Source organism: Theropithecus gelada, chromosome 15 (assembly GCF_003255815.1).
Source record: "Theropithecus gelada isolate Dixy chromosome 15, Tgel_1.0, whole genome shotgun sequence".
In the NCBI taxonomy this organism is placed as follows: Eukaryota; Metazoa; Chordata; class Mammalia; order Primates; family Cercopithecidae; genus Theropithecus; species Theropithecus gelada.
In genome coordinates this window covers 35,291,661-35,311,666 of record NC_037683.1, presented here as the reverse complement: position 1 = coordinate 35,311,666, position 20,006 = coordinate 35,291,661, and the positions used below count along the sequence as shown (strand labels likewise).

General features: G+C 36.3%; 1 protein-coding gene across 1 annotated transcript in view; it reads left to right on the top strand.

The window, feature by feature from the left end:
* Positions 1 to 20,006, top strand: part of TMEM38B (transmembrane protein 38B) — a 77,718-nt gene that overhangs the window by 17,847 nt on the left and 39,865 nt on the right. Inside the window, exons 3-4 of the mRNA XM_025360591.1 lie at positions 12,772 to 12,956; positions 13,788 to 13,875. Of these exons, the coding sequence (XP_025216376.1) occupies positions 12,772 to 12,956; positions 13,788 to 13,875 (273 nt within the window). The remainder of the gene's footprint in view (positions 1 to 12,771; positions 12,957 to 13,787; positions 13,876 to 20,006) is intronic.

Sequence of the window (20,006 nt, the reverse complement as noted above, 5' to 3'; positions counted from 1 at the left end):
CTTTTTTTTTTTTTTTTTTTTTTTGAGCATAGTCTTGCTATGTGCAAGACTGCAAGTGCAGTGGCGCACTGTTGGCTTGTTGAGGGATGCAGAGGATTAGAGAGACCAGAATGGGTGAATACAGGAGGATATTTATTTTGAGGTATGCACCGGCTCAGTGGATTTACTTCCAAAAAGCTAGGCCTTGAACAAAAACAGAGCGAGGTTTTTATAAGTGGGCTTATAAGAGCAAAACAAAAGTAGTTAATCATATAGTGTATAACTTGTGGCCTTACATAGCTGGTGGCCTTGTAGCTGTGTCAAAAGAAAAACAAGAACTGGCTAAATACAGATATTTGTAAAACACAGTTATGCTTAAGACGCAAGGGAAAGGAGTAACAGTAAAGGAATTTGTCTTTCTCTTTTTTTTTTTCTTAACCTTGCTCTGGAGGGGGTAGGGGTGTCTGGAGCCCATTCCTTTGGCCTTGGCTTTTTGGACAGTGTTATCTTATAACTGTCCTTGAAGTGAGCTGCTAAGCAGAGGAAAACTTGGTTTTTTTTGTTTGTTTGTTTTGTTTTTAACCCTTATTACAGGCTCACTGCAACCTCCACCTCCTGGATTCAAGTGATTCTCCTGTCTCAGCCTCCCGAGTGACTGAGATTACAGGCATGCACCACCACGTCTGGCTAATTTTTGTATTTTTAGTAGAGACAGGGTTTCACCATGTTGGCCAGGCTATTCTCAAACTCCTGACCTCAAGTGATCTGCCCGTCTCAGCCTCCCAAAGTGCTGAGATTACAGGCATGAGCCACCATGCCCAGCCTCTTATGTGTCTTTAATAGAAGCATTTCCAATATGAAAGGGCATTAAGTATTTGGCCCTAGAGTTTATCTTGTGAACCTAACTGATACATGCAGATATCCAACATGATAAAATCATGTATGTAGCCAACTGAAACTAACCAAAAAGTCCAAACAATTATGGCTCATATTATTCTTCTCATACTCTGTTGATTTTATGAGATCTTTAAATTTTATAATTTTGAAGTGAAGAAAAAAATGTTACCTGGAATTGCTTTGAATTCTTGCACATCCAAATTTGTTATCCTTAAGAGGATTGATCCATCAAGTTTAAAAAAATCTATAATACAAATTATAGTGCTTTTTTATATATAAAGCAGAAACTGTGTTTTCTATTAAAAGCCATATCATTAAATATATAACGGGAACACTTACAGTTCATTTTTATTGTGATAATTTTAAAATGAATATGGGATATTACAAATAATAACTATGGGAAAAAGTAATCCTGGGAACCTATGGCAGTGTTGAGTTGTTACCATATGTCAGTTAAGCTCTTTATATTCATTGTCATATTTAATCACAGGAGTACCGTAAGGTAGCTATTATTATTTCCATTTGACAAATGATAAAATTGAGGCATAGGGAATGCTGCTATAATTTTCTTGTCTAGTAAGTGGTTGAGCTAGAATCAAAACACGAAGTTTTTAACTTTAGAGTCTTCCCACTTTATAGCCACTACCTCTCACAGATTTGTTTAACCGTCTCTTAAAGTGTAGTGTTCCAGTTGCTATGTGTTTTAAAAAACTTTCCCAAAGACTTTTATTTCTATAACAATATTTTTCAAAGTTATTAATTAGCATTTTGGAAGAATTTTTTGATGTGTATAGATGCTGCAACTATACAAAAAGGAAGATATCCAGAATTTGATACTTTTTGTTATTTCTACTTCTGTTCCTATAATACTAACCTTCTGGGTGATTGCAGGAGCTTCCTAAGTGGTCTTGCTGCTCCTTTGATTATCCCTTTGAGTCTATTCTTTATTCTTCACAGAGCAGACAAAATTATTACAGTTGGCCTTCTATACCCATGGGTTTTGCATGCTTGAATTCAACCAGCTGCAGATCAGAAATATTTGGGAAAAAATCCAATAAAAAATAATGCAACAATAAAAATAATGCAAATAAAAAAATGTGTAACAATGATTTATATAGTATTTACACTGTATTAGGTATTATAAATGATCTAGAGATGATTTCAAATATAGCGGAGGATGTGTGTAGGTTATGTGCAAATACTCTGCTACTTTATATAGGGACTCTCACATTCACAGATTTTGAGGGAGAATCCTGAAACCAGTCCCCCACAGATACTGAGGGACAACTTAAATTAGAACATGTCACTTATGTGCTCAGTAATTTCTTATCTTATTAAGAACGATCACAAGGACAAAAAAACCAAACACCACACGTTCTCACTCATAGGTGGGAATTGAACAATGAGAACACTTGGACACAGGAAGGGGAACATCACACACTGGGGCCTGTTGTGGAGTTGGGGGAGATGGGAGGGATAGCATTAGGAGATATACCTAATGTAAATGACGAGTTAATGGGTGTAGCACGCCAAAATGGCACATGTATACATATGTAACAAACCTGCATGTTGTGCACATGTACCCTAGAACTTAAAGTATAAAAAATAAAAAAGAACAATATCCCAAACTTTTACCATGGCCTGTAAAATCCTACAAAATATTCTTTCACTTTCTTTCATGTAATGTTTTACAACTCTATTCTTGCTCACTTTTCTCTAGTCACATGAGCTTTGCTAGAGCTTTGTAATTTCTTGAATGTTCAAATGTAAGGTATTCTTCTACCTCAGTGCCTTTGTAATTGCTTTCTTCTCTTTGTAATCTTTTTTCCTCAGAAGTGTCATATTTTGTTTTATCAGAGAGGCCTTCACTGACTAAAGTAGCACCTCCTCTTCCATGACTATCACATCATGTTTCTTTATTTTTCCTCTTAGAATTATTGCTATCCAACATGTTATCTGTTGATTTTTTTTTTTTTAAATGTTGTTTTAACTGTACTGGAATAATAGCCCATCAGAGAGTGAGCCACCATGCCTGGCCCCTGGCTCATTTTTAAAATTTTTATATTTGTTGAGATGAGGTCTCACACTATGTTTCCCACATTGGCTATTTTTTTTTTTTTACTATAAAAGTTTTTTATTCACTATACATAGAACATGTCCCCTATAAAATGTACATATAAATCACTAAAAAGTAAAATTTGGTGAACATATTCTCAATTACAGAACATACTACATCAGTTGGGATAACAATTATCTGCCTTTAAATAATCTAATTATAACACCCAGTCTCCTTTATATCTAATGCAAAGTTAAATACTTATTTTGGGGGTTATTTCCTAGTATGTGTTTGGTGAGGCTGAGTAAACAATTTAATATAACTCTAGTATATTACAGTCACTGCACAATAAATCAGTTTATTACAGATTAAAACAAATCATTTTTTCATTATTTGTAATAATGGGATCAAACACTGGATACTTTTAAATGGCATATAACCACACAATTACTTATCTTTGGTAGTATGTTGGGTTCTATAATTGTATTAAGATATGAATGGTATAAAATATTGTTATGAATAATACACCTCAAACAAAACAATGAGGCCATACTGTAGTGATTCACTAGATTGTGCTCAGTAGACATTTACTGAATAAGGGAATTATCTATTTTTCTCCTCAATTATCCAGTACAATGTTTTGCCCACAGTAAGCGCTCAATAAATATTTGCTGAACATACTGACTAGGATAGAGGTGAGAAGCGATGGGCCCGCTTAGCTGGATATCGAATATAATTGGAATTTACCTGGGAAGGAGAGTAGTTAAGGAAGATGTAAACTACATGTGGTGTACAAGTGAATAAATGCAGACCCCCTTCTCTCTCTTTTTTTTGGAGATGGAGTCTTGCTCTGTTGCCCAGGTCGGAGTGGAGTGGCTCTTGGCTCACTGCAATCTCCACTTATCTTAGAAGTCCTTTCTGTGTGTCCCATTCCAATCATAACCCCCTTCTCTGTCTTTTTTTTGGAGGTGGAGTCTTGCTCTGTCGCCCAGGTCGGAGTGGAGTGGCTCTTGGCTCACTGCAATCTCCGCCTCCTGGGTTCAAGCAGTTCTCCTGCCTCAGCCTCCTGAGTAGCTGGGACTACAAGTGCATGACACTATGCCCAACTAATTTTTGTATTTTTAGTACAGCTGAGGTTTCACCATGTTGGCCATGCTGGTCTCAAATTCCTGAGCTCAAGTGACCTGCCTGCATTGGCCTCCCAAGGTGCTGGGATTACAGGCGTGAGCCACTGTGCCCGACCCACTTCCTACTTTAGATAACCATTATGATAACATACCAGTATCTTGACTTTTATGGTAATCACTTCTTTGAATATTTTAATAATTTTATAACTCAATGTTTATCCTTAGATACTATAGTTTAGTCATGCCTATTTAAAAATTTCATATGTTTCTTAATTAAAAAAAAAAAGTTATGCCTTCATTTCTTTCTTTTCCTTAAACTTTATCTGTTGAAGAACCAGAGCCAGTCAATCCGTAAAGTTTTCCATAGTCCAGAGTTTGCTGATTGCATAATCATGGTATAGATCATTGTATTCTTCTGTTCTTTGTGTTTCCTTACAGTTGGAAGATTGATGCAGAATCCAAATCAGATTAGGCTAGATTCCTTTAGCAAGACTTCTAAGAGGTCCTGTTTTGTGACATTAGCACCCTTTTACACGTAGTGTCTATTAGGAATTGCAAAGTGAAGATAGTCTAGTTTTATCTTTTCTTCTTATTTATTAGTTGGAATATTACTATAAATGATAATAGCCGCAGGCCATCTGGTGTGGCTGCTGCCATCATGCCAGCTGCTTCAGGGAGGGCACAGGGAGAAGGTGGACAACCCCCTATCCCCCACAGCCCACCAGCCACCCTTGGGGCCTCCATGATGGGACTGGGCCAGGCTGGTTCCTGCATGGGCCGAGGGGGAGCTTCAGGTCGCCCCTGAGCTTTGGGGCCACAAAGAGAGCTTGCACGGCAATGTTACCCCTGCCCCGGATGCCAGCCCAGGCCCAGTGAGGACCTGGAGCACCCACCCTAGACAGTGAGGAGACTCAGCCCAGTGCCATGCCCCATGGAGCAGAGGGAGCTGGGGACATGTGGGAGCCCTGCCCCTTCCAAGTTGGTGGGGCTGGAGCTCCCCAGGTGCGAGTGTAGCTGCCCAAGTCATGGCTGCAACCCAGGCACCCCTGTGCTCTTGGGAGCCAGGAGTAGGCAGTAGCCCCACCCTCTCTGCAGGGCCTCCTCTTTGCTGAGAGCTGCAGATGTGGGGATGACCAGCTGCAGAGAGGAGCTACCCTCTCTGTTGAGAGCCAAGCACTTGATGGGATGACCTGCCTACAAACCACAGAGAGGAGCCTCCTCCCTGCTAAGAGCTGCAGAGACAATGGGAGGACCTGCTTGCAGAGAGGAGCCACCCACCCTCCTCTCTGCTGAGAGCTACACACTCAACAGGATGACCTGCCTACAAAGAGGAGCTACCCACTGTGGGTCTTCTCTGAGCTGCTCTAACACTAAACAAAGGTTCTCTTTGTCTTGCTCACCCTCCACTTGTCTGCGTACTTCATTCTTCCTGGATGCAGGACAAGAGCTTGGTCAAGGGTGCCACCAGCCACAGAGGTTTCTGCCCAGAAAAGTGATATCCCAAAGATCCCAAAATACAAATAGATACTTCCTATTTATCATCTATTTGGAAACCAGCTATACAGTTCATACTGGAAAGGTAATGCTTGCTTCTTTCCCTTCATTTACCAATTTTCAGTGTAATGAACTAGATCTGTCATCCTCTAAAGATACTAGCTTAAAGAAAATAATTACGAGCCCATGGACTAACCGTATTTCATTGGTTTCAATAAAATTTCAGTTATTTTCATATTGAAGCTCAAATTATCCCATCTTCAGCCAGTGGAAGCCTCTTTAGGTTGACTCCTGAGACAGATTTTGAATTAGCTTACTTTCTACCTGGTGTTGTAAGATTCATCTTGTGCTTTTCTTCTGGAATCACTTGTTTCTCTAAGATGTTCTGGTTTCTTTTGGTGAACAATGGCATTTCAAGACCACGACTCGAGTGCTAGAGACTTCATCTGTTCATTGTTACTGGGTTGATCATTATGTCTCCGCCTTTTTAGTGAACAGAGCTAGGAAAAATGAAGATAAAATAACTCATGAGTTCATATTCATATTTCTAATTCAAATTCAGGACCATATAGCTTTTATTTATTTTTTCCCTATTACATATATGTCTCCTTTCTTGTACCCTAAGAATTTGGATTCTTAAGGACATAGGATGTGATTCAATTAATATATTCTAACATTACTGATTTTTTTCTGTATTATGCACACAGTAGTCTTAGAGTAATGTTCAAAGACTACCAAGGAAATGATTACAGAAATTATTATTGCATATATTCTATTCATTCTCCCATTTTAACAATAAATGTACTATTTTACACTGTCATTTTAAATATATATTACTCCATTTTCTTCTGGCTTAAAGCACTGCTGTGAAAGTCTGGTGATCTTTTAATTTTCTTTCTCTTTTAAGATCTTTTTTTTTCTAGATCCCTAAAGATTTATTTTTTCATTAAAGTCCAGTCATTTAAATAAAATATCTTGGTGTTGGTTGTTGTGCAACAGTATTCACTTGTACATGGTGTGTTCTTTTTGGTACCTACACTTTTTTTTTAATTGAGAAAGTAATACTAGTGTTTGTATTCTTCCTTTGCATTGGTTACAAACTCTTATTATTGGTATATTGGCTCTTCTTTGCCTTTCTTCAAGGATTTTTAAAAAATCTGTATTTCTAAAAAAATTAACCTGCTTTTCATCTGTTTTTCTCTTTTCTCTTTTCACCTGCTGTTTCTTTGAAGACACTGTCTGTTATGTTTATTTCTCTTTTTGTTTTCTGGTTTGTTTTTTATTTTGAAAGTGATTTTTTTTTCTTTTATCTCTTTTTTTCTCCTGGGTGTTGAATCTTTGGTTCTCAGTTTTGCTTATTCTTATGTGTGTTCTTTTATGTCTTACATGACTTTCTTAATGTCTTTAGCTTGTTTTGAAATAGTTTACAGTTTTGATCTGTTTTGTGGGGACATTTTCCTGAGTGCTTACATTGTCTGTAAGGATTTATTCTGCTTATTTTTTTCTTGTAATAACTTTGTATAGGATTTGATCTTGATACTTTTGGTCATTTTTATATGAAATTGGCTTTCATAAACTTGCAGAATGTGGTGGAAATATTTTTTTGACTTCACAGAGCTCCTGCTTTTGTTTTTATGTAGTGTTCAAAAGATGAGGACCTGCTTTTTGATATTTCTTGGGTCTCTTGCCTTCCTTGACTTGGTCTGGGCCTTTTCTTTCTTCTATTCTGCTCAGGTTTGATTCTTCCCAGTTTCTTCTCATTGTGGGGAGCTCAGGTTCGATTCTTCTCAGTTTCTTCTCAGTGTGGGGCTTGTTATAGAAGAGAGCCCTGGTGGATCAGTTTCAAAAGCTTGAAGCTCAGAGGGACTAAATTGTTCCAACCCTTTCAGAACTTCTTATCATGGGCTCTTTGTCTTATCTGGTATTAGAGATGCCAGAACCCCTGTCAGTTGTAGCATTTGTGTGTGTGTGTGTTTGTGTGTGTTTCCAAATTAGTCTGCTCTGCTTTCCAGTGAATATCCATTAGCTGTTTTGGTATTATTTTGGTCTTAAGTTCATCAGTTGCCACCTTGTTGCTTTCTTCTTTCTGCCAAGTAGTACACTGTTGTGGATGTTGGTGATTTTTCTCTACCCACTTGCATTTTGGGATTTGAGGGGATATCTTGTTACATAGTTTTGTTGTAAGTACAGTTGACCCTTGAACAACATGAATTTGAACTGTGTGGATCCATTTATATGCAGTTTTCTTCTGCCTCTGCCACCCCTGAGATAGCAAGACCAACCCCTCCTCCTCGTCAGCCTACTCTTTGTGAAGACGAAGAAGAATGGAGACTTTTATGATGATCCGCTTCCACTTAATGAATAATAAATACATTACCTCTTAAAATTTTCTTAATAACATTTTCTGTGGCTTAATTATAAGAATACATCTGGGACAGATAGGTGACAGTGAAAAAGTTATACATATAATATAAAAAATATATGTTAATCACCTGTTCGTATTATTGGTAAGGCTTCTGGTCAACAGTAAGATATTAATAGTCAGATTTTGGAGAGTCAGAAGTTATGTGTGGATTGTTGACTGCATAGGGGTTGGCATCCCTAACCCCCATGTTGTTCAAGAGTCAACTATTGTGCAAGGGATTTTGGTTTTCCTGTCTTATTTCTCTGTATGTTTTTATGGGAATTTGAAGAGATCAAAATGTATGCAGCCACTACCATCTTCTCAGAACCCTTACCATTAGTTTTTATGTCCCTTCTGTGGTCTCCTCCCATTCCATCTCTTTTCTTCCACCTTCAGAGGTTATCTTCAACTTCGTGATGTCCAGTGAAATAACTAGAAGCAATAAAAATGCTCATCCACAGAAGAAAAAATATGGATGTTAACATAATGGCATTATCCAATAGAGTTTAAGAATCACTTTCCTAAAATAAATCTCTTAAGCATAAAACAAGAGAAAATGTTGCTTATGTACAGATATATGCAAGAATGTTTTTAGAAACACTGTTTATAATAGGGAAAACTAGGAACAACTCTGTCAGCAGAGAAATGAATCGATAAATTATGGCACATTAATTCTGTTACGGTAAATACTGGTGAAAATTAGTAATTATAACCACACACAATAAGAATAAATCTCAGGAATAGAACTTAAACAGAAAAATACATATGATTCTATTTATAAAACTTTAAACAACTATATTGTTTATGGATATAAACATGCTAAAACTACATAAAAAGGCTAAGATTTGTATTCAATATTATATTACTAAGATTCATCTGTGTGTTTGTATGTAGCTGTAGAACATACCTTCCCCCTGCTATATAGTCCATTATATTAATAGCTGTATTTTATTCTTTTGTTGATGGCAGTTTTATTGGTTCTAGGTATTTTGTTAGGCATTACAAAACAACAATAATAGCAAGTACTTACACAGCATTTACTGTGTCTCAGTTTTCTTTTTTTTTCATTTTTTAAAATTATTATTATACTTTAAGTTCTAGGGTACATGTGCACAATGGGTCTCAGTTTTCTAAGTGTTTTACTTACATTATCTCACTTAAACCTGACAAGAACCCTGTGACATAGGTATTATTTTATTCAATTACATGTTAAAAAGCATGTGATTGAGACATGGAGGGGTTACTAACTTGCCTGAGGTGTCACAGTTACTGAGTAGTTGAAGCTGGGATTCCAATCTGGGGTATCTAGTCCTTTAATCTTTACTTACACAGTATATTGTTTTGTGCTCTGGAAACAGGAATGTTATCTTTGTCTTCAGAGATCCTTAAATATAAAAAATTTATGGCTTAAAGACATAGTGTATTTTACTATTTTCTTTTATAAAGTTTTCATATTTAGAACAAATTTGTAATCTTTGCTTCATTTGAGGTGTTGTTTTTTTGAGACGGGTCTTGCTCTTGTTGTCCAGGCTGGAGTGCAATGGCACGATCTCGGCTCACTGCAACCTCTGCCTCCTGAGTTCAAGTGATTCTCTTGCCTCAGCCTCCCAAGTAGCTGGGATTATAGGCACCCGCTGCCATGCTGACTAATTTTTGTATTTTTTAGTAGAGATGGGTTTCTCTATGTTTTGTCAGGCTGATCTTGAACTCCTGACCTTATGATCCGGCTGCCTTGGCCTCCCAAACTGCTGAGATTACAGGTGTGAGCCACCGTGCCTGGCCCATTTGATTTTAATTTGAGAGATAAAATGATGTTAGAAATGTTTTTAAACAAGCAAGCAAGGTAATCTTTAGTACAGTAGCTCATAGTGTATACATCTGGAAATCAGCACCATCTACTGGCAAAGAGAAACAATAACTTGGTATGTCATAGTATTGTTTGGAAGACAGTGTACACTTTCATAGGTTTTATTTGTTTTGAAAAGCAGTTTCTGGGGGAAATAAATATTTTATAATTTTTTAGTATGTTTATTTTTGTTTCCTAGTACATTTTTCTTAAAACTGCAAGTATCAATTACTTACATATGGCACATTTGTGTAACCGAGACTACATTTAGATGAGGAAAAATACAACAAAAAGGTATCATTTTATGGGTGTCATTCTGTCTATATTTTTCAAAGCATGTACAAAAAATTGGCAATTTGTTGGGGTGATAAGAGCAAGAACAAAGCTGTCATATTGGACTAACATGAACTGTATTTAATTTATCATTGTGTTTTGTCTTAGTTAAATGATATTGTCTTCCATAGAGGAGTGGAATTGATAGTAGAGTGAAAACAGAGTTCTCAGTGACTAAGCCTGGGAAGCTTCTCTCTGCCTAACTTTTTGTATTAACCTAAATTCTACTCTCATTTTTTCTTAAACTGGTTGAGATTTCATTTGTTAGTGGTCTAGGATCTTGTTTGTATCCCGTTTGAGACTTTTATGTTTTCGTTACTTTTTTCTCTCCATTAACTTAACCTCTACAAGTTAAATGTATGATAAGTCCATTGTTTTCTCATTCCACTTCTTCTCTCTTTTTCCGATGCGTTTTCTTTAGGCACTTTACAAGTTAAAGTTACCTTAGATGTGATAATTTTAGTTAAAGGTGAAATTATGTTTACAGAAGGGGTTACAAGGTTATTACCTAATAAGTGGTGGTTGAGGGATCTATTAAAAGAATTTTAAAAAGCTAATTTGTTAGAGAGCAGGAATGGTTGTTGAGGGTGCCATTAGTCTGATATGTTTACTTGTAAGTCTACTGAGCACAATAAACAATTGTTCTTTTGCCCTGTGGCTACTTAACTCTCAAATGAAAATAGTTTTTTTATTTAAAATGTTAGCTTATTGTAGTTGTGCTTTAGAAAGGTCTGATTAAATGAAGAGTTGCAATAATTGCAAATTTTTTTGTGTTATACTATGATGTCTCATAGTTGAATATAAAAGTCCAAGATTGCTATTGTAATAGTATAAGTTTTTAACTCATGTTAAAGTCAGGCTTAGTGTAAAGGAATGAAAATGGGTCATTTGTAATATTCTTTTGGTTGTTTTTTTTGAATACTTTACTTTTGGGTGCTAATTACTGCTAAGGTGAAAACAAATTCCCCTTAATGTAATCTGTAATAGATACAAAAATATTTTTGTTTTATTAAAAATACATTTAAAAATTAAATGTGTATACTTTCCCCCATTACCTAACCAACTTCTTAGAAGTTAGTTCTATATTCAAAGAGAGAAGTATGCAGAGACTTTCAAATATTCTATGAATGTGTAAAAATTTTAAATCATACTGGTTGTTTTTAAAATTCTTATATGAACATGTAAAATTTTAAAGCCATACAAATGGTTTTCAGAAATCTTTTTACTACTCTCAGATAGTTTATTCTTTTTTCTCAAACTTTTTAATTATGAACTAATGCTTTGATTTGCTATATTTTGTATTTTGTCTCTAGATTGATTGCTAATAAATGATTTAATTCAGGGCTACTTTTCGTCATGCTGAGTTTTAGGTTAGAGGGTAACATGAATGATTCCTGTCATCTGAGAACTATTATAGTTCATTATGAGCATTATAGCCTTTATTTTATACTATAAAGAAAAATGTATAAAGAGCTATTTTTAGGCATAGGAACCAATTGGTTTAGTTTTACAGAGCCATCAGAATGTGATCTCAGCTGAGATGATGAAATAAAACAAGAATCCCAAAGTCAATGACTATGGTAATATTTGAGTGGCACCTTGAAGAATAGGAAGGAATTGGTAAGTGGAGATAAAGAAGAAAGGGTGCTTTAGGCTAAACAGACTATTGTATCTTTTTATTTAGTCGCTGAAGCAGTATTTTGGCAAGCATTTCATATTTCATGAACATTGAAGAATTCTGACTTTATAAATCATGAATTACAATAGGATTAATAGCTTCTTTTAAAAGAGATATGATATTCTTTCATGCCATGTCTTTTATTCATCCCATTAGAAAGAAGATATGTTCTACTTTAAGCACAAAATTGTCTGCCAGAGTATTTGGAGAATGGCGAGAAAAAGCAGTATGTTTTCCGATAGATCTTACTGCTAGTATTTGAACAGATGCTTAGAACAAATGAAGTTTAAAAAAATAATTTACCAGAGATGGGTTGAATTATTTTTCATCACAATTTAATTTGGTTAAAACTTAAGCTTAGTGAACTAAATTAAAGAACAAGCTTCATATTCTTTCAGTTGTGTAGAAATGTGTTTTTCCTTAATATTAATCTGCCTTCTTGTGAGCTGTCATGTACCTTTGTATAGATTGTAGTTTATGTCCTGCGCAGTGGGGCACAGGTGAATGTTAGTTGGGATTGAAATGTAGCCCTTGCTGTTAACAAAGGGCCCTTTCTCTAATTCATTTTCCCAGAGGACAAAGACACTGTGTAGGAGTCCCTACCCCTGGAAATGATTATGCATTTGTTTTGTTACTGGATTCAGCACTTAGCTTCTAGAACAATATAGGCACAAATTAAGAACTCACTAAATATTTCATATTATCTATAAAGTATTCAGAAGTCCACAATTTACATTCTCCTCTGATCATGACTTTTTGGCAGATGACATATGTTTCATGTGATTTAAAATATTGACTCCCTACCCAAGTTGTGCTTTTATTGAAATCAAGTTAAATGTTTATATGGAAAATTTCATTTGTTGTGTTTTGCCAAATTGTTACTGCTGTTAGGTTGGATTTTAATTTCTGTTCTTCTGATTCCATTCATATATTAAAATGTGTACATTTTATTTTCAGGTATATTACATTTTTTTGCCCGTATGACCTAGTTTGCCAGGGCTATTCATATCTACCTGTTCAACTGCTGGCTTCAGGAATGAAGGAAGTGACCAGAACTTGGAAAATAGTAGGTGGAGTCACACATGCTAATAGCTATTACAAAAATGGCTGGATCGTCATGATAGCTATTGGATGGGCCCGAGGTAATATTAACAATATGTGTTCATAAATATTCTCTTATTGGTGTATTATTAATACCATTACTGAACAGTTCTCTAGTTATATTAATGGATCACATACTTTAATAACAGACACTTTTTGGAAGGTAAAAGCCTTGTTTCTGTTGGCTAGTAAAGTTAATTCAAAACTAGTACTAGTCATAAGCCATTATTTTGAGATCGTCTTATGATAGAAAATTTTTATGATTGGTTTGATTAAGATCCCCAGAACCAGAAAGATTTATAGTTAATTAAAGTATAGTGCCACTGTAAATAAAATAAGTTTACATAAGAAATTATGTGGTACATGTGAACAAAAAATACTACTCTGTCTTTTCTGTGTTTTTTTCGTTCAGAATTACTAGAAATAGTAAATATGATTGACTATGGGTTCATGATCACTGAACTTTGCATCATTTGCCTTTTTGTTTTGTATGTAGGAATTGAACACATCTCTCTAACTTCTTTTTACAATATACTGCACCTAAAACTGGTCATATCAGGAAAGGAAATGTATAAAGCAGAGGATTTTATTTTTCAGTTCGGAAACAAACCTCTAACCATATCTTTGTGCCCAAGGCCCCAGTTTTAACCTTAATTACAGTACAATAGACACTTGCCATGCTGGTGAAAGAGAAGAATTGCAGTTGTTTTGGTACCCTAAATATACAAGGCAACTTTTTTCTTCTTCCCAAGAATTATATTTTGGGAATCCTCTTGGAATTTTTTTATCAGGTGATAGAATTATGGCTCCCTTTAAATATGTTTTTCAAGAAAATCTGGCTAAATGTTTTTGTTTTATTTTCATATTTTTAGGTGCAGGTGGTATCATTATAACGAATTTTGAGAGGTTGGTAAAAGGAGATTGGAAACCAGAAGGTGATGAATGGCTGAAGATGTCATAGTAAGTTGGTATAAATTATACTGAGACCTAGATGTTTATCCTTAGATCTTACCAAATTTCTTTTTTTTATTTTTTATTTTTTTGAGACGGAGTCTCGCTCTGTCGCCCAGGCTGGAGTTTAGTGGCGCGATTTCCACTCACTGCAAGCTCCGCCTCCGGGGTTCACGCCATTCTTCTGCCTCAGCCTCCGGAATAGCTGGGACTACAGGCGCCCACCACCGCACCCGGCTAATTTTTTTGTATTTTCAGTAGAGAAGGGATTTCACCGTGTTAGCCAGGGTGGTCTCAATTTCCTGACCTCGTGATCGGCCCGTCTCAGCCTCCCAAAGTGCTGGGTTTACAGGCGTGAGCCACCGCGCCCGGCCACCAAATTTCTTTTTAAGAACATTTTAGGGACTTTAAATGTGGGTGGAATATAGCTGAAAACATAAATAGTAATGATAATGGGAAGAGAACTAGCAAATTTTATTCTTTTAAAAAGTCTGCTTTCTCAAATGTAGTTTAAAATATATGTTTTCCTTCTCTGTGGGTTTCTCTCTTTAGAAAACAAAACCAAACAAAAACCTCTAGATAATTGTAGAATTGTGGGAAGAGTATATATTTATGAAGTGAAAGCTATGTAGGAATAGACTTCTCTGGATGGAAATGAATAGGTGATAGGCTCTTGGCATTTTCATTAATGACTATGACATCATCCAGATTTCAGGCTATATACATAGTTCTGATAGTAAAATGTCAAGTTTGTGGGATCAAATCAATACGTTATAAAGCCCTTTGAGTGGCTTTAAAAAATGTCAGTTGGGCTTAATTACAGATAAAAATAAGAGAAAGATTATAGAAATAACCCATTGTGTGATACAGACTGCCTTTTGCATCTATTTAAGATAATCTGTTCTCTGAAGACACTGACTTAGTCTTATTTATTAATTTTTTAAAGAGACAGATTCTCTTTCTGTTGTTCAGGCTGGAGTGCAATCGTGTAGTCATAGCTGACTGCAGCCTAGACCTCTTAGGCTCCAACAATCCTCCCACTTCAGCCTCCCAAGTATTACTAGTTGGGACTACAGGTGTGTGCTATCATGCCTGGCTAATTTTTGTATTTGTATTTTTTTTTTTTTTTGAGACAGGGTCTTATTTTGTCACCCAGGCTGGAGTGCAGTGGTATATCACTGCAGTCTTGATCTCTTAGGTTCAAGTGATCCTTCCATCTCAGCCTCCTGAGAAGTTGGGACTACAGGCATCTGCCACCATGCCTTGCTACTTTTTAAAATTTCTGTGGATACAGGGTCTCATCTCACTATGTTGCCTTGGCTGCTCTTGAATTCCTGGGCTCAAACGATCCTTGTACCTTGGCCTCCAAAAGTGCTGGGATTACAGATGTGAAGCACCATACCCAGCCATTATTTTTATTTTTGTAGAGATGGGGTCTTGCTATGTTGCCTAGGCTGGTCTTAACTTTTGCCTCAAGTGATCTTCCTTCCTTGGCCTCCCAAGGGTCAGGGATTACAGGCATGAGCCACTGTGCCAGGCTGGACTCAGTCTTTTTTGTTTTTTGAGTCGGAGTTTCACATGCTAGGCCAGAGTGCAATGGCATGGTCTTGGCTCACTGCAACCTCCACCACCCAGGTTCAAGCAGTTCTCCTGCCTCAGCCTCCTAAGTAGCTGGGATTACGGGCGTGCCCCACTACGCCCAGCTAATTTTTGTATTTTTAGTAGAGATGGGGTTTCACCATGTTGGCCAGGCTGACCTCAAACTCCTGCCCTCAGGTGATCCACCCACCTTGACCTCCCAAAGTGCTGGGATTGTAGGCTTGAGCCACTGCGCCTGGCCCAGACTCAGTCTTAAATAAGTCACAGATATGTTTCTGATGTACCTAAAAATGAAGTAGAGAAATATAGTTACTGTTCCCATAATTCAAGAAGGAAAAGACTTAGAGAATGGTGGCTATAAGAAGCAAGGTGAGGAAAGACTTCATGTAAAAATAAGCTCGTTTTCTAATTTAAATTGGATTAAAAATAGATTATAATGAATTAAAAATGAAGGTTGAGGGCTGGGCACAGTGGCACATGCCTGTAATCCTAGCACTTTGGGACGCCGAGGCAGGCAGATCGCCTGAGCTCAGGAGTTTGATACCAACCTGGGCAACATGGTGAAACCCCGTCTCTACTAAAAATACAAAAACTTACTGGGCATGATGGCATATACCTATAATCCCAGCTACTCAGGAGGCTGAGGCATGAGAATCACTTGAACCTGGGAGGTGGAGGTTGCAGTGAGCCGAGATCATACCACTGTATTCCAGCCTGGGTGACAGAGCAAGACTCTGTCTCAAAAAAAAAAAAAAAAAAAAAAAAGAAGGTCTAAAGGCAGTATGAGTGATGAAGTACATTTGTGTGAACTAACAAATTTCAGGATATTTAACTTGGAAAATACCCCTTTAAATTTGAATGAAATAGTTTAGAAATAGAACAAAGGAGGCTTTGATTAATGATAAGTTATAAATAAGATATTCTTGATATTCAGGGGAGATTTTTCTCATTTTGATTATATGCCTTGAAGCACCTTCCATAAAACATTTTTTTGGGCTTTTATAACCAAAATGAAATTATGTTTCTACTTTGTTCAGAAACCTTGCATTGACTCCTCCAAATGGCCTATAAGGCCCTCCAAATGTGCCTTTCCTCCTTTCCAGTTTGCTTTGATTTCATCTCTTGGTATTATCTCCCTTGCTCGCTTTACTCCATGCTTGAGCAAGTCAAGTGTGGTCTGGTTTAGCACTAGCTTTTATCACTACCTAGAATGATTTTTCTTAGATGGCTAACTCCCTTATCTACTTTGCTCAAAGTATTTTCTCAATGCTTCCTTCTCAGTGAAGACTACCCTGCTTAAAATTGCAACACCGCCTTCTATTTTACTTTTTTCTACATTTATCACCTTCTAACGTGTTATATAATTTACTTAATCATTATATTTATTCTCCCCTCCCCTTGGCTCCTCTCCCCACCTTTCAAAGAATATAAAATGCCAGGGACAGAGATTTTTGTCTCTTTTGAATGCTCTTGTGTCCCAAGCACCTAGCACATAGTAGATAATACATACTAGGTGACTATATGAATTATCAACAACTGGGTCAAGTGAGATAGATCACTGGTTCATATGATGGTTTGTGCTTATGTATATAGTCATGTGTTGCTTAACAATGGAGATATGTTCTAAGAAATGTGTCATTTCATCATTGTGTGAATGTTATCAAGTGTACTTACACAAACCTAGATGGTATAGCCTACTACACACCTAGGCTATATGGTTTAGCCCATTTCTCTTAGGCTACAAACCTTTACAGCATGTTACTGTAGTGAATACTATTGACAGTTGTAACATAGTGGTAGGTATTTGTGTATCTAAATATATCTAAACAGAAAAGGTGTGATAAAAATATGGTCTGAAAGATAAAAAATGATACACCTGTATAGGGTACTTACCAAGAATGAAGGTGGCAGGACTGGAAGTTGCTCTCTGTGAGCCATTGAGCAAATGGTAAGTGAAGACCTAGGACATTAGTATACACTACTGTAGACTTTATAAACACTGTACACTTAGGCAACACTAAATGTATAGAAAAATTTTTTTCTTTATTAATAAACTAACCTTGTCTTACGGTAACTTGTTTCTTTTTTAAAACATTCCCTTTACTTATTTTTAAAATTTTTTATTTTTAAGTATTATGGATACATAATTGTACATATTTATGGGGTACATGTGATATTTTCAGCCAGACATACAATGTGTAATGACGTCAGGGTAATTGGGATATCCATCACTTCAAGCATTTATCATTTCTTTGTATTAGGAACATTCTGATTCCACTCTTTTAGTTATTTTGAAACGTACAATAAATTATTGCTAACTATATTGTACTATTATGCTACCAAATACTAGATCTTATTCCTTCTACCTAACTAATATTTTTACTTGATAAACTTTAAATTTTTAAAAACTTTTTGAAGCTTTCGTAGTAACACTTAGCTTAAACACAAACACATTATACAGTTGTAAAAAAGTATTTTCTTTCTTTGTATTCTTATTCTATAAGTGTTTTTCTATTTTTAAGATTTGTTTTTTACTGTTTAAGCTTTTTTTGTTAAAAATGAAGACACAAACACACACATTAGCCTCGGCCTACACAGGGTCAGGATCATCCATATCATCATCTTCCACCTCCACATCTTGTCCCACTTGAAGGTCTTAGGGGCAATAATGCACATGGAGCTTTCGTCTCCTATAATAACAGTGCCTTCTTCTGGAATATTTCCTGAAGGATCTGACTGAGGCTGTTTTACGGTTCACTTAAAAAATAAATAAATAAGTAATAGAAAGAGGCCAGGTACAGTGGCTCATGTCTGTAATCCTAGTACTATGGGAGGCTGTTGCAATCTCTACCTTTTAATTGGAGGGTTTAGTCCAATTAATTTGTAACTTGGGGTAATAAAATATATGACTATATATAAGTTATATTCAAATAACGTAATTATGGATATGGTTGCATTTAAGTCTATGATTTTATTATTTATTGTTTCCTCTAGTCCTTCTTTTTGCCTTCTCTTGATTCCAAGATAATATTTGTAGGAATTCCACTTTAATTTACTTTTTGGCTTATTAGCTATACCTCTTTGAATTATTATTTTTACTGGTTGTACCAGCAATTATATTTTCAATTTTTCATAGACTACTGAGAACATTGTACTGCTTCATATCCATCATCTCACGTAGTTTCTCATTTTTATGTATGCAGCAAGAGCAGCCATACATAGACTTTGTTAAAAGTCTACCCATTTAACAAAAATCCTGAATACATTACACTATAATTAGCTGTAGTCCTTGTGTTATACATTAGATCTTTAGACTTGTTCATCGTACATGTGTGCTCCTTTGTATCCATTGACCTATATTTTGCATTTCCTCCCCCAACCCTGCCCATTGGTAATTGCTGTTTTATTCTCTGTCCTTGTATATTTGACTTTTCTTTCCCCGAGATCCCATGTATAAGTGAGATCATGCAGTAATTTTCTTTCTGTGTCTGATTTATTTCATTCAGCATAGTGTCCTCTAGATTCATCCATGTTGTGGCAAATGGCAGGATCTCCCTTTATAAGGCTAACTAGTATTCCATTGTATATACAAGGTGACTATCTCTTATTTGAAGTGGTTGGGACCAGAAGTGTTGTGGATTTCAGATATTTTTGGATTTTGGAATATTTGTATTATATACTTACTTGGTTGAGCGTCCCAAATTCAAAAACCTGAAGACCAAAATGTTCCAATGAGTATTTCTTTTGATCATGTTGGTACTCCTAAAGTTTTGTATTTTAGAAGATTTAGAATTTCAGATTTTTGGATTAGTGGTGCTCAACCTGTATATATCACAGTTTCTTTATCCATTCATCCGTTGATATGGTTTGGTCTTTGTCTCCTCCAGCTCTCATGTTGAAATGTGATTCCCAGTGTTGGAGGTGGGGGCTGGTGGGAGGTGATTGGATCACGGGGGCGGATCCCTCATGAATGATTTAGCACCATCCTCTTGTGATAAGTGAGTTCTTGTTCACTGAGTTCTCACAAGATCTAGTTGTTTAAAAGTCTGGTTCCTTTCCCTCCTTGTTCTCTTGTTCCCAGTCTCAGCATGTGATGTGCTCCCTTTTTGTCTTCTGCCATGGTTGTGAGTTTCCTAACGTTCTCACTAGAAGCTGGACAGATTTTGGTGCTACGCTTTTACCTCCTGCAGAACTGTGAGCCAATTAAGCCACTTTTCTTTATAAATTGCCAAGCCTCATGTATTTCTTTTTTAAAAAATTATTGATATTATACTTTAAGTTCTAGGGTACATGTGTACAACATGCAGGTTTGTTACATAGGTATACATGTGCCATGTTGGTTTGCTGCACCTATCAACTTGTCATTTACATTAGGTATTTCTCCTAACGCTATTTCTCCCCCACCCCCACCAACCACCAACAGGCCCTGGTGTGTGAAGCTTCCCTCCCGGTCGGTGTCCATGTGTTCTCATTGTTCAACTTCTACTTATGAGTGAGAACATACAGTGTTTGGTTTTCTGTTCTCGTGATAGTTTGCTGAA